Source organism: Siniperca chuatsi, linkage group LG23 (genome assembly GCF_020085105.1).
Source record: "Siniperca chuatsi isolate FFG_IHB_CAS linkage group LG23, ASM2008510v1, whole genome shotgun sequence".
NCBI classification, from domain to species: Eukaryota; Metazoa; Chordata; class Actinopteri; order Centrarchiformes; family Sinipercidae; genus Siniperca; species Siniperca chuatsi.
In genome coordinates, this window is record NC_058064.1 from 5,771,260 (window position 1) to 5,788,563 (window position 17,304).

A 17,304-nucleotide genomic window follows, 5' to 3' on the forward strand; every position below is an offset into this window, starting at 1 on the left:
TAAAACCTGGCTATAGCACTTATTTTTAAGTAGGCATGGCAAACTATGGGGTCTAGCCACATCTGGAAACCATTGAATTGCAAGCTGGGAATACTACGTCCTGTGGATGGTAACACAATGTGCCCTTCTCCTTCCACTTCTACCAGCAGTTTAATTTAATCCTCCTGAATATACATAAAAGTTTGAAATAATGCTGAAATTGTGCTGCTAGATCACTGGCCCTTTCTCCATTGCATTCCTCCACCATGAGAAATGAAAGCAAGTTTCCATTGTCCCTGCAGTGACGGAAACTAATGATTATTCAAGCTCTGTGAGTTTGGAATACAAACTCCTGCTTGGGAACTTTTGGCCACACTCTGGGTACTTGTGCCGCTGCAGATGAGCAGAGCAGTCCCTACTTTTCCGCTGATGTGTGTAATTATAGCGCTGACCTTTCCAATGGGAGCGAGGCAGCTGATCACATGACATCCCCCAGTCCCCCCTGTTTCCGCAGAAACCACAGCCGTCATCAAGCCTCATTCCCTCGCTACTGTGGGGAAGCCATGATTGTTTGGATATTTATTTATTTAGCTCCCTCTTTGTTACCACTGGACATCTTTATTATGGCTGACATTTAAGACAGATGACAGATGGTGTGGAGTAGGCTGCAGCACACGATGGGAACATCATGCACTTGAATTCAGTCAATATGCTGCTGCATTTGCTTTCAAGAAAAATCTGAAAATATGTTTTCCACAGACACAGGATGACATTTAATGTCATTATTTGCTTATACTGTGTGACATGTTGTTTTGACAGAATCCCTATAAACATTTGCCTGCCCAGTATGATTGCAGGAGTGTGTGTTTATGCATGGGTGGAGAGAATACCAATAAGTACCTAAAATACAGTTATTATGCTGTTATTTTGCTGAAATGTTAGCTTGCGCAGGAGTAAAATGATTGCTAAAAGATACTCAAGGTCCTCAGTGTAAAAGATTTGCTTAAAAACTAAATGTTCTCAGGGGAAATTGTGTATAATGATACAAAAGCATTTTTAATTAAAATACTTTTATTAAATGAAGTTTGGCAGTTATTTTTGTTTTAATGAATTGAATCAGTAAACGTGGAGAGTGGGGGGATAACATGTAAAAAGTTCCCCTGCAAGACGTTGTGGTTATGCATTAGACTAATGGCCAAACATGATGCGAAGTAATGGACGACGTAATAACACTAAAGTCAGACCTGTTTGTAAAATCATTAACCTCCAAAACAAATTTTAATAACAAGTACACAAATAAGCTACTTAATTCCTGGAAAGAATGCAGTATGCTCTCAACTAAATTGAATTTGGTGTGTTGTCAATGTACAGTAAATGCAGCCATGCATATGCCATTTCAGAATCGTTATCAGTTTATTGGCCAAGTATGTGCACACATACAATGAATTTGACTACGGTTTTAAGTCGCTCTCAATGTACTTACACACAGAACAATTTACAGGAAGATAGAAATAGACATACAGCTTAAAAGCAACAAAGCTGAACAAAGACTGGTAAAAGTAAACGTAGAACTATTATGTGCATACAAGTAGGTGAAAAATAGGTGTGCTCTAGACCATGCGTACAGTACACACATCTTTTCCAGAGTAAGCCTGTTGAAATACTGTATTAAGGTGGAGATCAAAAATAAGGTGAGACAAAATATAATAATAAAACATTATACGTTTAGGTTATTAGCTAATTTCACTTTCATGTTTTGTTTTTGCAGTCTACAATCTATAAAATGCCCAGCAACTGTGTTTTGATATGAGTGCTTTTAACTAATCCATCTCTGATGTCTGATATCACTGCTGATAGTAGTTTACAGGTACATGTGACTAATTAATGGTAAAACAGGAGCTGTAAATGGCCAACGCTGTGCGCAGTGACTGCTGAAATTGCAATAATTCTTTTGCTGTTCTTTTAACTGAAAAACTGGTGGATTAGACAGAAGTATTTATATGCAAACAAATGATTAAGGGCTAGTCTACATTCATCATAACTGCGGGAGAGGAAATCAGGCACCATTTTTCCCAATGTTTGAAGTTTATTAAACAAAACCGTGAGTATGCAGGGCTTTGTAGATGGAGAAAATAATGCATATGCATATTTTTGTCTTTGTGTGTACACAAAGTTGTAGTCATGAGTTTTGTGTATCTGCTCTGTTTGTTTAATGGCACCCACACCAGATGAAGAAGTTTGGTAGCATGTGGCAACAGACACAACGTGCAAGTTCTGAAAAAAGAAGTAAACATACAGTTACATTAAAAACTAAAATTTACAGCTTTGGGTAGTCATCCTGCTTCCACCACACCCACAGATCAGCACCAAATGTGGCTTTGGCCGTAAATCCTTCCTTTTTTTTTTGTCAAAGCCTGCCATTTTGTCTGTGAGAATCCAGCAAATTCAATTTTTGTTTTGAACAGCCTGCCAGTCCAATGAGCTATTGTAATTTCACAACTTCACTTTATGATTTGTGTGGAATAAAGAGTGTTTCTTAGTGTCATCCCACATCTAACTCCTCTTTACCTCCCCAGGCTCCAAGGCCATGGACTACTCCAATGGGCTGTTTGACTGCCAGTCGCCCACTTCACCTTTCTTGGGTGGCCTTCGGGTGCTGCACCTGCTGGAGGACCTGCGGGGAGTGCTGGAGCTCATGGACAACGAGGAGAGGGACAACCTGCGATGTCAGATTCCTGATTCCACCGCAGAGGGGCTGGCAGAATGGCTGCAGGGACGATTGGTAAAAAAAAAGTCAATTTCTAAAGTGCCATTTAGCTTACCATAAGTGGTCTTTGTTGTATGTGTTGGAAACAAAACATAAGATATTTGTGTATATTTTTGACAGTTTTATGTGTTTGCACCTGTAAAAGGAATCGTAAAACTTTATGGCCAGTAAATCGGACTCCTCTTAAACATTCATTCTTTACTTCTTGTTTGCTGTTGTGGTTTGTGCTAACCAGACTCTGAGTCTTCTAAAGTCTAGGCTCTTTGTGTAACGTTGCTCTTGAGGTGCTGTAACATTTCTCCCCCTAGCGCCATTTACACTTACACTAATTTCATGTGTCTTGTGTCCACATGAAATCCAGATACGCTTACACTTAGCTGCATATGTTTCCATTGACAAGATCACAAATCTAATTGCAGTCTATCTTTGTTTTTCTGGGCTGTATGCAAATAAGGGTTAACCCCCCTCCAGCCCAGAGGGTGGTGGTAATGCACCTGAAGCTGTTTAACTGCCAAAAACATTATCAGTTTTAGTTGTAACAATAACAGTTAAGCTAGACAGCTAACAACTATCCATAAACTAACACAAACACATGGATAAATTGTCTTTAGGCATGACAAGGCAAGGCATAATTCATACACAAGGCAGGTTTAAACTTTAAAAGGAATTGGAGACTAACATTAGAAGGCTGAATACAAAAGGTGTGACTATGTATACAAATTATATATGTTGACTACTAACAAGATAAAGGTTTTAACGTGTTCATGGGCGCTCATTTACGTCTCCCTCTCACCCACACAGATCATTCAGTGATTGAACTGATCAGGGATCAGATAAAAGTTACACCAGCTCGGTGGGCCTTCTATATGACTGTATGTGTTGAAATCACTGGATTGACATTTTTTCTGCTGCTTTAATGAGACCAGGTGAACAACCGCTAACTTCAGTGCAATTCCACTGTAACTTCAGCTTTCGCTGTCATAGGGGACAGACCCTGTGAGAGACTATTTCCGCAAAAGTGCTTACTGACGTAGTTGCACTTGCGTCTTGGAGAGGTGGATTCATTTACACCTTTTCAACATCTGGACAGAATGCGTCTCAAACCACTTCCTGAGGTTGTTTGAGTTATTGGATTTTAATCCATCTCGAATGCTTCTTGGATGTATTTACACTTCTTTTTTTTTTTTTTTTATATATATCTGCTGGCAATCTGATCCGCTCAAGAGATGCATGAAGTGTAAATGGGGTCTCTGATTCTTCTTGTCGCTGACCAGAGAGAGAAAATGTCATCATCTGATCTGCTCTGCATCTCTTGATCGTGCTCCATTGCCGATACTGTGACTGTTTATTGTAAAAGTGCTGTTATGACGTGCTTCATGAATGATGGAGTTTCTATAGGAGTACCGCTGCAAATAGTTTCCATCTTCCTAACTCACGTTGATTCAGGCTGAGGCTCTTGTTTTTCTTCCCTCACGGCCTGTCTCTCCATGTGATATTTGAGAGAAGAGTTTGCTTTTGATTCAATTTTCAAATCACTTGCATGTGAGAACACTATTGACCCTCACATGTTTCTGTGAAAGCTCAGCTCTCATATCTGCTCTTTTCGTCAAGGGAAAATCATGTGAGTTTATTGTCAGGGAGGTTATATGGTTATACACTTAAGTTGTATGCACCCATTAAAAAATCTATGGCTCAAGGCTGGTGTGTATTTTCATTTGGACTCCTCAGCCAGGCTCCTCAGCATGACAGCTAAAGGCCTTCCCCCTCTTTTTTTATTTCAGAAGAAGAAATAACAGTCTAAAACATTATTTAATTGATACAGCAAATGCAGCAATTTGTTCAGACAACACAAATCAACCCGTATTGTTCCTCATTTCAGACTAACGGCCACAGCTCAGAAGCAGTCTACCAAGAACGTCTGTCACGACTGGAGAGTGACAAAGAGTGTCTTATTCTTCAGGTTTGTGAGCAGAAATGTTATTTGTAGCTACAAAACAGCGGAACATTTGCTCTTGATTGGGCAATTAAGTAGTACTGTTCGTGGCTGCCTCTTGAGTGATTACCTCTGCCAACGTTCTCAGTCCCATTTGTTGTTTTGTATGTTTGGGTGTTAGTCAGGAGAATATCGCAAAAACTACTCAACAGATTTTTAAAGAAAGTTTAGTGTATGAGACCAAATTATTATAATTGTTTTTAATGTAGATCTTTGGACATATTATCACCATGTGGCCTTTTTACAAAGCACATTTTCTTTTTAAACATGGAACCATGAGGCATAGATGCAAAGTTCCTTTTTTTCTGGATACCTTAGTTCAAGATAAACCAATAAGTACAGGCCGACCAGATTGTCTTTTTTGGTGAAAATTTAAAACTCCTTCTAAAAATGTGTTCCAGCCTTCACTATTTGGAGGAGCAAGAAAAGGTTATTCACTTGTTTTTTGGTTAGCTTTTCTTTTTTAAGTGGTTGTAAAATTCTTGTAGGCATGGTTTATTTACATACACTGGCAAATCTCTCTTGACCACATTGTGCAAATGCAACCAAATTTAGATGATGTGCACATATTTATCCCAAATAACTGCAAAATATGATGTCATTCTCCCTAAAGATGGTGCCACAGCAATTTGATCAAATTCAAGGTTAAGGCTAGCATTATTTTGTATGTCTCTTAATGTCAACAAATCCCATAAAGACAGACAATTTGGCAGTTCGTCTCTCGACAATTTCCAACTACTCTGCCCTGTCTGTGGCACTCTGAAGATGTAAATCACAAAACAGAGGTCACAAGCACATTTATTTTTCAAAAAGGCTCAATAATTTCATAAAACAGCTGGGAACTGTAGTTTTTCAATGACCATGTCAATGGTGATAAAGTAACATGTTGCTCTTTGATGTGTTTTTAATAGTTTTTGGACAATGGAGCTCTATGATACAGAGGCTACACAGATAATACTTGGTAGTAGAATCAATCCTTTGTTTGTGTGGGTCTTTTCTAGAAATGTTGACAATAAGAAAATAAAGAATATCACCATCCATGAAATAGCAGTTATGTAGTGGGCATGACTGTCTTACTTAAAATTTGGCACAATTAATTCTGGTGCAGATCTTTTAAAAAAATACATCTGCCGTCAGCCGTTCAATTGATTGTCTTTCAGAATGTATGTTTGGGTACAGATCTGGTTTGGATGCATACTAAGAACTTCCAAACATTTTCTATTATCAAAATAATATATTTTAGATGATTATGTGGCCTTGGAGGACAGACAGTATGTACTCTCTGAGTGCTTTCTAGTTTATAAAGTGTGATTAATGCTAATGTCTCACCATTGTCCAGGTAAGTGTTCTAACAGACCAGGTGGAGGTGCAAGGTGAAAAGATACGGGACCTAGACACCTGTCTGGAGCATCATCGGGAGAAACTAAATGCTACTGAGGAGCTGTTGCAACAGGTAGCCAGCCCATTTCAAAACTGCGATCTCTCCACATAATATTTTAATGCAGCTTTACCAAGTGTGCATCTTGCTCCGCAGGAGCTGTTGAACCGGACAGCGCTGGAGACCCAGAAGCTGGAGCTGATGACCGAGGTGTCCAGTCTGAAGCTGAAGCTGACGGCTGTGGAGAGAGATCACAGGGACAGTGAGGTACACCTCTGTCCGTAAATGTACACCATGTAAAATGGAGTAGACATGGCAGAGAAGTTCTCTGTTGCACCTGCGCCTTGTTTTATGTGATGTGTGACTGAATTTTGGCAGCCACACAGTCATTGTTTTAAAGTCACAAAGGTCTGTCTCACTCGACTGGAGGACTCGGAGATCTGTCATGTGGTGCAGGGTGAACTTCTTTAGGGGTTACAAAAGAGGCTTAAACACCCTTTGTGCTCCAGCAGCTGTTTCCTGCCAGAACCCCCCCACCCACACCCATAACAGAGAGGTATAGTTTCCATTCAGTTGCAGTTACTTTTTCCATATATTATGTGTTGTTTCCAGACAGTAAAAGCCTGAAGGGAATTGCCTGAATTGAATGCAACTGAATGTTTTGATTTTTGTTTCCATTTAGCCTCCATTAAGCTTTAAATCAAACCCTAAAGAACACATCATGTCAATCCCATCTAAGCAATGCTGAGGTATTCTGATTTCAGTATTTGTTTATCCTTTAACATCTGATTGACGCATTGTGTCAAAAATATAAACAATGTGACAAACAATACAAATTACATTTAATGCCAGTTTCTTCAAAGCTTGGGGCTCCTACACTGTTGCTGCTGATTGGGATAAAAGCAGTTTTGCCATAATTGACCATGACGTTTCCCTTTAGACCAGGATTTGTCTCCATGTGTGGACCGAGCTTCTCAAAATTCTCTCCTGTGGGACATGAGTCTGAAAATAATGTTTGGTGCTTTTGGCAGGAAATCTCCCCCCTGTTAAAAAAATTCTGAACTCTCTCCCACACAGTCTCCATAAACCTCCCCAGTGCAGGTTTCTCTCTGAGTTTAATGGGTAATGGGAGTCCTTTTCTCCTCCCCAGGGCTTGTACCAGGAAGTAACGGACCTGCGGTTCAGAGTGACTGACATAGAGAATGAAAGACTGCAGTGTGAGAAGAAACTCAAAGCTACCAAAGTGAGTGAATGCAGATCACTGCTGAAGATCCAGTTAGCAGACACTTGACTCTTTTACATAGGAGATTTATTTCTATCCTTTGAAATGCATCATTACATGTTTAAAACCTTGTGATTGCCCCTATGACATAATTTCTCTTCTCATTTACCCCCCTTTTTCACCTTATTCTCCTCCCTCCTTTCTACTGCGACTTTAACGTCTTTCTGCAACATGCTAACCTGTCAAGCGTCCAAAGTGGAACACTGAGCGGTTCACTGGCGATGAGGTGAACGAGGTTTAATCTCCAGCATGTACTCTTCTCCTTTCTGGCCCTTAAGATCCTCTAAACCTGCTCCTTCTCCACTGCTGCACACTGCTTTCCTGACTTTCACCACACTCGTTGTAAGTGTTTCCACCTGTACCGGTTTCAGGATTTGTACCAGATTCAAATCCTTGTTTAGCTTTTTGTATTTACACCTGTAGACTGAAACAACATATTTACGGAATCATACTGTTTGCTCCGGTCACTCAACGTTACATACAGTAAGCATTTTCTTTTTATGGTATATTACTCCAATTATAAAGCTACACATCTTGTTAATCGGTACGTCTTCTTAATTTCAAGTAAGTTCTATAAGCAGCTTTTGATGAGACGTTTTGTGGCATTTTTGTGTGTCCAGTTTTTTTTTTGTGTGTGCACGGTTTAGTGAATAGTATAAGCTTGCACTGAATCATCTCACAAGACCCACAGTGTCTAATTCTGACTGACTAATTATTACTAATGTTGTGTTAAGGCGCACTCCACTGATTTTACACATGGAATTCAGTTTACCCATCACAGGGAGTACTACTCAGCTTGTAAAAATGATGGTATGTCATCTGTGGCTCTGAAGAAGATTTCCAAATTTTGAAACAAGACTAAGAGTCTACAGCCATGCTAGTGGTTCTATGAGGCTGTACTTATGTGCTTTGAGCTAAATGCTAACATCAGCATGCCAACAGGCTTAAAATGACAATGCTAACATTCTAATGTTGAGCAGGTATAACGTTTACTTGGTTCACTATCTTTGTTAAGCTTGTTAGCGTGTTATTATTTGCTAATTAGCACTAAACACAAAGTACAGCTGAGGCTGATGGGAATATCATTAGTTTTGCAGGTATTTGGTCATAAACTAAAGTATTGGATACATTTAAATGTTGACCTGATGATGGCGCTAGATGAAAAGTCAGAAGACCACCAAAGTTATTAAGGACCTGAATATCTGTACAAAATATCAGGGGAATTCATCCAATAGTTGGATGAAATATTTCAGTCTGGACCTCGAAGTGGTGGATCGACCAACTGACAGCCATCACTGGAGCCATGCCGCTAGTGTGGCTTGACTAAAATAACATATAAATCGCTGGAGTGCCCCTTTTATAAGCAAAACAGGCCATCTCAAGACATTACCTTGCACTCACGAGATTTTATACACTAAACAATTTGATAATCAAAAAATAGTTGTTGTCATTAGTTGGTTGCCTTGTTACATTTATTATGATGTACTTGTCTAATTTCATGAATGTTATTTCATTTCATACGTTATGATATTATATCATGTGTTATATGCTTAGCAATATGTGTCTAGGCACTAAAAGCTTGTAAATAAAAAGGAAATTCAAAAATTAAAACCTACACTAACATGATTCTATCTGTCTGCCAAACTCTGATTCCCAAATTAAGTGATGGGAATTGCAGAATGATGACTTTAAATCTTCTTTATTTATAGGATGAGCTGCAGCTCCTGCAGAGGCAGCTGGAGGAACGAGAGCTGGAGCTGAGGAGGCTGAAGGACGAGAGCAGACTGAAGGTGGAGGGCCACAACAGGGCTGATGGAGGAGAGAGAGGTGGGAGCTGTTTTAAAAATTGTCTGGGAGCTTCTTGTGTCATGGAATCCGAGTCTAATGTTAAAAAAGAGTTTATGAGGATTAGACAAATAGACATTTCACATTCCAACACCAGATCCCTCTCCAGCAACCTTCCTGAAGAAATAATGGGTACCTTGTTTTCATCTGGATTTCTGCATTAATTATTTCTTTACTATCTTGCATTTCACACACAATCTAAACTATGTGGTGATTTGAGGCCCTTTTTTACTTAACTCCTTATCTGTCTGTCTGTAGGCTCCATACCAAACATATCTGACTCTTTTACTCCTTCCACCCACTGCTGACCTTATCTTATCCACTCGGATGGTAAAGGAATGCCATTTATTTAAAGGGGAGTCTCTTTTACGTGTACGCCTGTAAACACGTGCTGTAAAGTATAAACTGATATGGGTATCTGTTGTGTCTTCCAGCTCACTGTACAGGCACTAGTCATTTGTTCAGACACTGACAACATCAAATCTGTAAAGCTACTCCACTGACTGGGTCAGATGTTTGCTTTTAAGAAAAAAAACAGACTGCCAAAAAAAAAAGATTTTGAAATTACTTAGACTCAGAAATATGCTGGCTTTTCTTCACTAAGATCAGAGGTCAGTGTCACTGACAGAACAGGAAGTTTTGCTCAATGATACTTAAGTAGGGTAAATGTTCATTAGTACTGAGCTTAAACCAAAGTCCAACCAATAGGCTATCGTGACTCATATACTATGTCGCACTGAATTCAGATAGCTGGGTTCATTTTCTTGTAGATTTTAGTTCTTTGAATGTCAATTTGTGAGTTTAGTTCTTAAACATTGTTATTCATAACTTTTGTTACTTAACGTTGAATTAATTGATTTTTTTTTTGACCATTTGGGGACAGTTGAAAAAGCTGTGAAAACAACACTAACATATTCTCATCTTATAAAGTTGTTATGGAAAACAATTGCTTATTTACACATCAAGCAGAAAAGGAGCATTATTAAAATTAATTCAGTCATGTTTCTGGCCACCTGATGAATGTAAATCCAATATTTACTTTCTTTTTAGTTCTATTTTTTGTTTCTACCACCTCCTGAGAGAAATATCTGGCTCTGCTAAATGCTCCACGTTGTTCACCAGCTAGTTTCTAACTTTGTCTGTCTGCCGTTTGGTGCTGTACAGTGGGTTTACCTGAGCTTTATTGCTGACAACAGCTGCAAATGCTGCAAATGGCGCTGATAATAAAGGTGAGACTGAACCAAAACAGTAAAGTTGTGAGCTGTAAAACCAAAACAATGACCTAAAAGACACTAAAACGCTCCGTGAAGCTGAGGGGAACTCTAGAGTTTCTGGTTGTGTCACTGGGCAACCCCTTTCATATATATGTAATCATTTGACCATGAATCATTTGTAAAAATATTGATTAGTGCAGCTTTAAAGTTGTTAAAATCTGAACCGAAATAGATTTGAAAAGGTATTAACCTTTGATAAGATTCCATATTGGATTCTGATTGATTAAATGGTTTCAAACCCCAACCCTACACGTGTACGTCAGTGTAATGACAAGCTCTACTCTCGGGTGGTGTCACTCATCCGAGTTCACATGAAGTTTGTCCTGTAGATAAATATGGTTTGGATTAGATTACTAAGTGGTTGGAACATGTTTAATTGTGTAGCACTCAGTAAAACACACAGAAAATCACTGTTTTTGATAATTTGTGGTGATAATTGAATCAAGCGTTCATTGCAGCAACAAGCTGAAACAGCAGCCCTACTGACCAGCACACTGAGCCCCAGTGGCTTCATTATTTCTGGTTTCTGCTGGCTGGTTCAGAGCCAAGGGGAGTTGACTCTAAACTAAACCTTCCACAAGTATAAATCATCTTGTTGGGTTTTTTTTTTTTTCAGATACAGAAGTGTTGAAGATGAAGAGGGTGTTGGAGACACTGGCGTCAGCCAACGATGACAAGGTACAGTGTGATGTGACGCTGTGGTCATTAGCAGCAGCTGAGCAGCTTCTTTGATTATCGTAACTGGAACATCATGATGCATATTTTTCTACAGGAGCAGAGGATAAAAGAGCTGGAGGAGTCACTTGCAAAGTGCAAGAAAGTGCAGGAGCTGGTCAAAGGTCAGACTGTGTTTAAAGATTAAACACATTAATGTTACTCATTATTTATTTACCATGATATGTGCATTGCTGTCACTACATCAATATTGAATCAACGTTTGGGGGTTAACAGTATTTTACAATTGCTTTGACTCAGTTTTAACAACAGAGTTTCAATTTGCAAAACTCACAAAATGCTATACTCCTAATTTTGGCTTTAAAATCTCAAATAGCACACAAAATGAAAACATCTGTGTCAAATTAAAATAAAAAATTACATTGCACTTAATAATAAACTGTTTATTATCAATTTAAAGCTGCCAAACAGTAACTAATTCTCTGCAGCTTCATGTCTTCAAGATTATACAAATAGCAATTAGAAAAAATATACAATGTATGCAGAAGTCAGTATTTGAAATGATGTTAATATATACTGTATTAATGTAAACAAATAATGAAGTCTAGACTCTGATTTAACTATTAACTACAGTAAATCCTGCCTTTGTACAAGTCAAAATGATGGAAGTGACTGTACTTCACGGCATCAGTTTCTTTATTCAAGACACCAAACCGTATTTCAAATGTAAGTTCAATCATTTAATATACAGTAAGCTACGGTACTGTAATAGTGTAATGCCAGAAAGCTTATAACATTAAACCACAATCTATACTACTGTAACAGACCCTCAATACATTGCAACAATGTGACAGTAATCAAAAGAAAAGTTGTATTTCTTTTTCTTTTCTTTCCACTACTACCATACATTTAAAATGAATGGCAGTAGTGGTGGTGAAGTAACTAGGAAATATGTTGCAATGCTTCACACAAAGGCAATGTTAAGGTAAAGAAACAAATGTTGATTCATTGATCTGTAAACATAATAAGCATTAACTCTTGTAACATGAGATGGCAGCATTCGGAGGACTGAACATATGATTTAGTATTTTGCACTTTGTAACAACAGTAGCTTGTGTTTAAAGGTAAAAATTTTGTCAGTTTGGCTCTTTGCCACATTGAAACTCTGTTGTGAAAACTGAGCCAAAGCAATCATAAGATACTGTAAAAAAGTTTTCCTTGTTGCAGCTTCATTTAAGGCTGATATATTTTACATAAAATCTTTCTATTCTTTAGGTCTGTGTCAGAAAAGAGTACAGTATGCAGATACATTTATCATAAATATTGATTAAATGATTCAGCAATTATTCGGATACCCTTAGACCACTAAATAACCACCAATATCAATTAGTATTATTAAGTTCAAGAAAGACCCTCCGTTCATGTACTTATTTTCTCCTATGATGTACGTTATATTACAAATGTTTATGGCAGCCTAAAAAGGTGGATAAACTTTAATAGAAAAAGGATAAGCTGAGCTTGCTGGGTTTACGCTGCAGTACATCCCTGATGACTATCCTAACTGTCCTCTCTCAGAGAAGTTGAAGGAAGACGACTATGATGATATCCCAGATGATCCCGCAGTTCCTGTGTCCATGGAGGTGGATCAGATCACCCTGGCGCTGGTGGGGGAGGCAGGAAGGAGCTCTGGCGAGGTAAACACAACCTCTGTCAAAACAATTCTCACACAGGATGAACCCCAGACTGTAGACTTCCTTTAGAAAAGTTTAATTTCAGCCTCCCACTCTGAAATGGTTTCTCTCAGGAATTCTGAGCTTCTGTTTGGGTTATTATTTGTTGAGCTGTGTAAATCTTCTGCGGTTTAGAAAATATGTTCAGTTAATCATGTTTTTCTCTGTTGTCTCAGTCTATTCCATGTATAGCAGTGCTTTCTGAAATGAATGACCTGGACAGAGAACGACAGTTAAAGGCGACAGCTGAAAGGTAAAACTCGGTCATCTGAGTTTCAGATCTAATTATTGTTCCTACATGTTATTAAAATCCATTTGTTTCTGCTTTATTTCGTCTCATAGGTGGAATTAAATACACTGAAATGTCTGCACAAAATATGAATTAATTCTAGCTGATGTTTGACCTTTCCAAAGTTTGTACAGACATTTCTAAAAGCATATTCATGAATAGTTTGTGACTGAAAGATCAGATTTTTGTTCAGATTTCAGTTTTAATTGTTACATTAACTAATAACAATTACTCTTGTCACCGAAATTGTTAATCATTTTTTGTTAATCTCTTGTTTTTTTTAGCATTCATTCAAGGTCTAAGGTCTCATACCTACATTTTTCTGGCTGATTAGACCTCTGCTCAGGTGGAAGGTGGGCGTAGCTATGCTGGGAACGTGGGGTCACCTGACTCTGTGTACCAATAAGAATAATAATGGAGAGTCAGGAAGATGTTAATCAAGCAAAGTCTGTGCACACCCACACAGTCCTGACAAGAGGTCTAATCAAGCAGCGTAAGTGAAAACATCTGTGTGGGTGCACCATGAGTCTGCATGGCCTTTACATCTAAAATTGATTGTAAATTGTGAAGCAGTGAGCAGAAAAGAGTAATCTAATGTTGCTTTGTTATCACTTCATTGTCTAGAAGATTGTGTCAATAAAGGACTCATTTGTTCTTTTTGCACAAGAAATCAGTACACTTTTACATGAACTGTTTTTCTCTTCTTTTCTTCTTTCTTCTAGTAGATTTTTACACCAGTAATCTGATGTTTAACTATATAGTGTGTCAGCAAAGTAACAGTACTTCTATGGTACTTGATGTGGAGGATATGTCTGGAATCTTAAACCACTTAAATACTTGAATACTCATTCTTGTTATTTCAGTTCCTTGGACGTCCCACAGCCGGGCAGCTCAGCCATAACCAGCAGCACTGACCAGGTAAGAGCAGGCATGTTGAGTCTCTTGTTGATAGACTATAAAGACCTGACTGTACAGTATAAAAGAACATGAGCTTAACATAATTATATTATTTCCAGTAGCTTAAACACTCAAAGGCTAAGTGTTAAATCATTTTCATATTGAAATCTGAATGTGGAGAATTTATCCATGTGAGTAGGTTCTTCTGGTTTTAAATTAATAACTGCCAGAGTGTATTAGCTTCTCCTATCAGTCTTCATGTAGTCACAAGACCAACCAGGCTGTATGAACCTGCCCTGTAGACAGTCCTGTTCTGACACCTAGTGGTTAAATGGTGCAACAACATTTTCTTTTCTCTTTTACTGCTTGAATTTAAAGATGAAATACTTTATCTTTGGTCATATCCTGACTTTTTACTGTTTTTTGTTTTCCTCATAGGCCAAAAATAAAGTAGGACCTGGTTCCTCACCTCCTACCAAAGCAAACACTACAAGTGATGAGAGTTTTGGCACCAAGAAGGCCCGTTCTTCTTTCGGACGTGGCTTCTTCAAGCTGCGTGGAGGCAAACAGGCAGCCAGCACTCCAAACCTGGGTAATACTGAACTCCTAATCGCAATGCTGTCCTGAAATTCATCACATTTTTCACTATTTTAAGACGTGTCATGTTTTGTTACTGATCCTTGTGCTTCTTTCACGGCTCTGTAAATTGTGAAGATCGCACTTGGAGTGCCAGTGCACCTGCGTTAGGTACAGTAGAGCAGAGTGGCGTTGTTGGCCTGCAGTATGGCTTCTCTGGATTATACAGCTGGATGTGAATAAAGACAGTACTGACACTGCAATGTGACCATTTAACTTACTGTAGATGAACTCAGTCTGATGATCACATACTGTCATACTGTTCTGATAGATAAATATCTTTTCCAACTTTTCTCTAAAGTGGTTCCCAACCTCTTACTTGTGACCCCTCAACAGTTTACATATTTATAAAATGTGAGCAGTTCAATCAAATAATGATTTTCTCTTTGACTGTTTCATTTGAATCATTTTTAAGGGCTTTGAGTTAAAACTATACTGTATTCCACAAGAAAAGTTGGGAATCACTGCTCTAAATTATCATTGCAAAGACGTTTTTCAAGAGTTTCTTTTAGCTTGCTCTGGTGTGAGGTAATTCTGTCCAGTTGTCCCTTATCCATGTCTTTAAACCATCTGCAATGAAGCCGTTTTGATGGTACTTGCCAGTTGTGACATATTTCTCATTCATTGTAAATGAGAATCTGTAAGTTGTGTCATAGTAGTTAACTAGTCTTTTGCATGGGTGGTGTCAGTTGTAATGCTCATGTTAAATTCCTTATTTTTTTAGTTTAACATCGGGTCGTAGTAGTGCTTCTGTAGTTATGCTGTTTTGTTTGAAGCTTACAGTCCTTTATTGCTGAGTTTGGGCAAAATCTGATCTGTTCTCAGATGTGCAGCCTCGTTGAAGTACGTTTGTTGTCATGTTAATGTTTATATAACTATTTTTACAGCTGAGGCAGAACGTAAAGGCACAGAGCACCTGGACTTGGCCGGCGTTCCTCCACGAAAATCCCATGATGGAGCTCCTCTGCCGTCCTCACCTGAAACCAAAAAGAAGTCCAAAGGCTTCAGGAAATTCTTTGGCAGGTAACATTCAGGGGTTTGTCAGCTGTATTTTAAATAATATAAAACGATTATTTTTGGTCCTTTTTTTTAAAAAATTGTGATACTCCTGCAGACTAAAGAGGAGTCACTCTACCTCCTTCAACCTTGATGATGCAGAGATGGAGTTCAGGAGGGGCGGAGTCAGAGCCACAGCCGGCCCTCGACTCGGCTGGTCGCGTGAATCTAAACACAAGTAGGTATTATGACTTATAATGCAGTCTTACATCTACCAGCCACTGTAAATATTGAATGCTGTTCTTTATCAGCAACAGTTGCCTCTGTATGTCTCCTAAACAGACATGTTTGTTTTGTCAAGGTTATACCAGTTGATTTACTGTGATCAATATTCCTTCTCTGTCCCTTTCAGTGTTGTTGATGTTCCTTTCTCACGGTGGAGTAAAGATGATGTTTGTGCGTGGCTGCATGAGCAGGGCCTCGGGTTATATGTTGCCCAGGGACAGAGCTGGATCAAATCAGGACAAACACTACTGCAGGCATCCCAACATGATCTGGAGAAGGTAGGGGAGGCACCAGTAGCCATGTGAAGTTTTAGGGTGTCACAGCAATACATTGTTTCTTTATCCAAAATCTGTTTCAAAACGCAGCATTTAAAATACTGTTAAACTACAAACATTATGAGTACAAAGATGTTATTGAAGATATCCAAATCTTAGTTTTTACCTTCCTAGCCCAAGTCTAGTCTTCCAAAACTCACTGTTAACTTTTCAAATCTTAGTTTGGACAAGGCCAAAGGGAAGACATGGGATATGGCAGTATTACTGACATTTTACTCACACTATATTACTTGTTGCCTGTGGTGGAAAGTAACTAAGTACATTTACTCAAGTACAATTCTGAGGTACTTGTACTTTATTTTAGTATTTCCATTTTCTGCTACTTTATACTTCAATATAAAGTATTTGATAACTTTTAGTTAGTACTTAGTTTGCAAATTCAGATTAATAGTATAAAATATAGTCAACTAATAACCTATAATAATACATCATAATTTAAGATTAAGACTTGATCCCTGGGGGGAAAATTCAAAAGCTTCCCAGCAGTACATAAAGTAATTAATTAGCTCCACCTTTACCAGCTGCAACATTAATGCATTAATAATGAAATAATATTCATATTCAGAAATGGGCCATTCTGCATGACGACTACTTTTACTTTTGGTACTTTAAGTATATTTTGATGCTAATACTTTTGTACTTTTACGTGTAACAGAGTATTTCTACACTGAGTACTTCTTCCAGCACTGCTTGCTGCTGCCTGTAGAAGTTTCCTGTGTATGATGTTGTGTTCCTGTTTACCTGATCAGGAGTTGTGCATGAAGCAGCCTCTCCACAGGAAGAAGTTGCAGCTGGCTCTGCAGGCTCTCGGGTCAGAGGAGGACGATCTCAAGGGCAAACTGGACCACAACTGGGTGACCAGTGAGTGTGACGTCATCTTGACTGACTGAATGACTGTACTTTTCCCCCACGACTTTTAATTTACATTAAATGTTTATTTCAG

The 17,304-nt window shown here is 38.5% G+C and overlaps 1 protein-coding gene and 1 long non-coding RNA gene across 5 annotated transcripts in view; one reads left to right on the forward strand and one right to left on the reverse strand.

Moving 5' to 3' along the window:
* The window catches only part of ppfibp1a (PPFIA binding protein 1a), a 54,098-nt gene that overhangs the window by 32,586 nt on the left and 4,208 nt on the right, over positions 1-17,304 (forward strand). For 2 of the 4 annotated variants that reach the window (XM_044186012.1, XM_044186011.1), the window contains exons 3-19: positions 2,556-2,761; positions 4,626-4,706; positions 6,079-6,192; positions 6,274-6,384; positions 7,268-7,360; positions 7,587-7,625; positions 9,109-9,226; positions 11,135-11,196; positions 11,291-11,357; positions 12,769-12,887; positions 13,100-13,176; positions 14,076-14,130; positions 14,548-14,701; positions 15,633-15,768; positions 15,860-15,979; positions 16,154-16,304; positions 17,111-17,222. In XM_044186012.1, the coding sequence (XP_044041947.1) occupies positions 2,556-2,761; positions 4,626-4,706; positions 6,079-6,192; positions 6,274-6,384; positions 7,268-7,360; positions 7,587-7,625; positions 9,109-9,226; positions 11,135-11,196; positions 11,291-11,357; positions 12,769-12,887; positions 13,100-13,176; positions 14,076-14,130; positions 14,548-14,701; positions 15,633-15,768; positions 15,860-15,979; positions 16,154-16,304; positions 17,111-17,222 (1,815 nt within the window). The remainder of the gene's footprint in view (positions 1-2,555; positions 2,762-4,625; positions 4,707-6,078; positions 6,193-6,273; positions 6,385-7,267; positions 7,361-7,586; positions 7,626-9,108; positions 9,227-11,134; positions 11,197-11,290; positions 11,358-12,768; positions 12,888-13,099; positions 13,177-14,075; positions 14,131-14,547; positions 14,702-15,632; positions 15,769-15,859; positions 15,980-16,153; positions 16,305-17,110; positions 17,223-17,304) is intronic. The other 2 variants (XM_044186013.1, XM_044186014.1) reach the window with 2 other exon arrangements.
* Positions 15,205-16,015, reverse strand: LOC122871207. Its single transcript, XR_006376817.1, has 2 exons — positions 15,881-16,015; positions 15,205-15,722 (listed from the first exon to the last, which is right to left on the reverse strand). It is a non-coding gene; the product is annotated as an uncharacterized LOC122871207 (long non-coding RNA).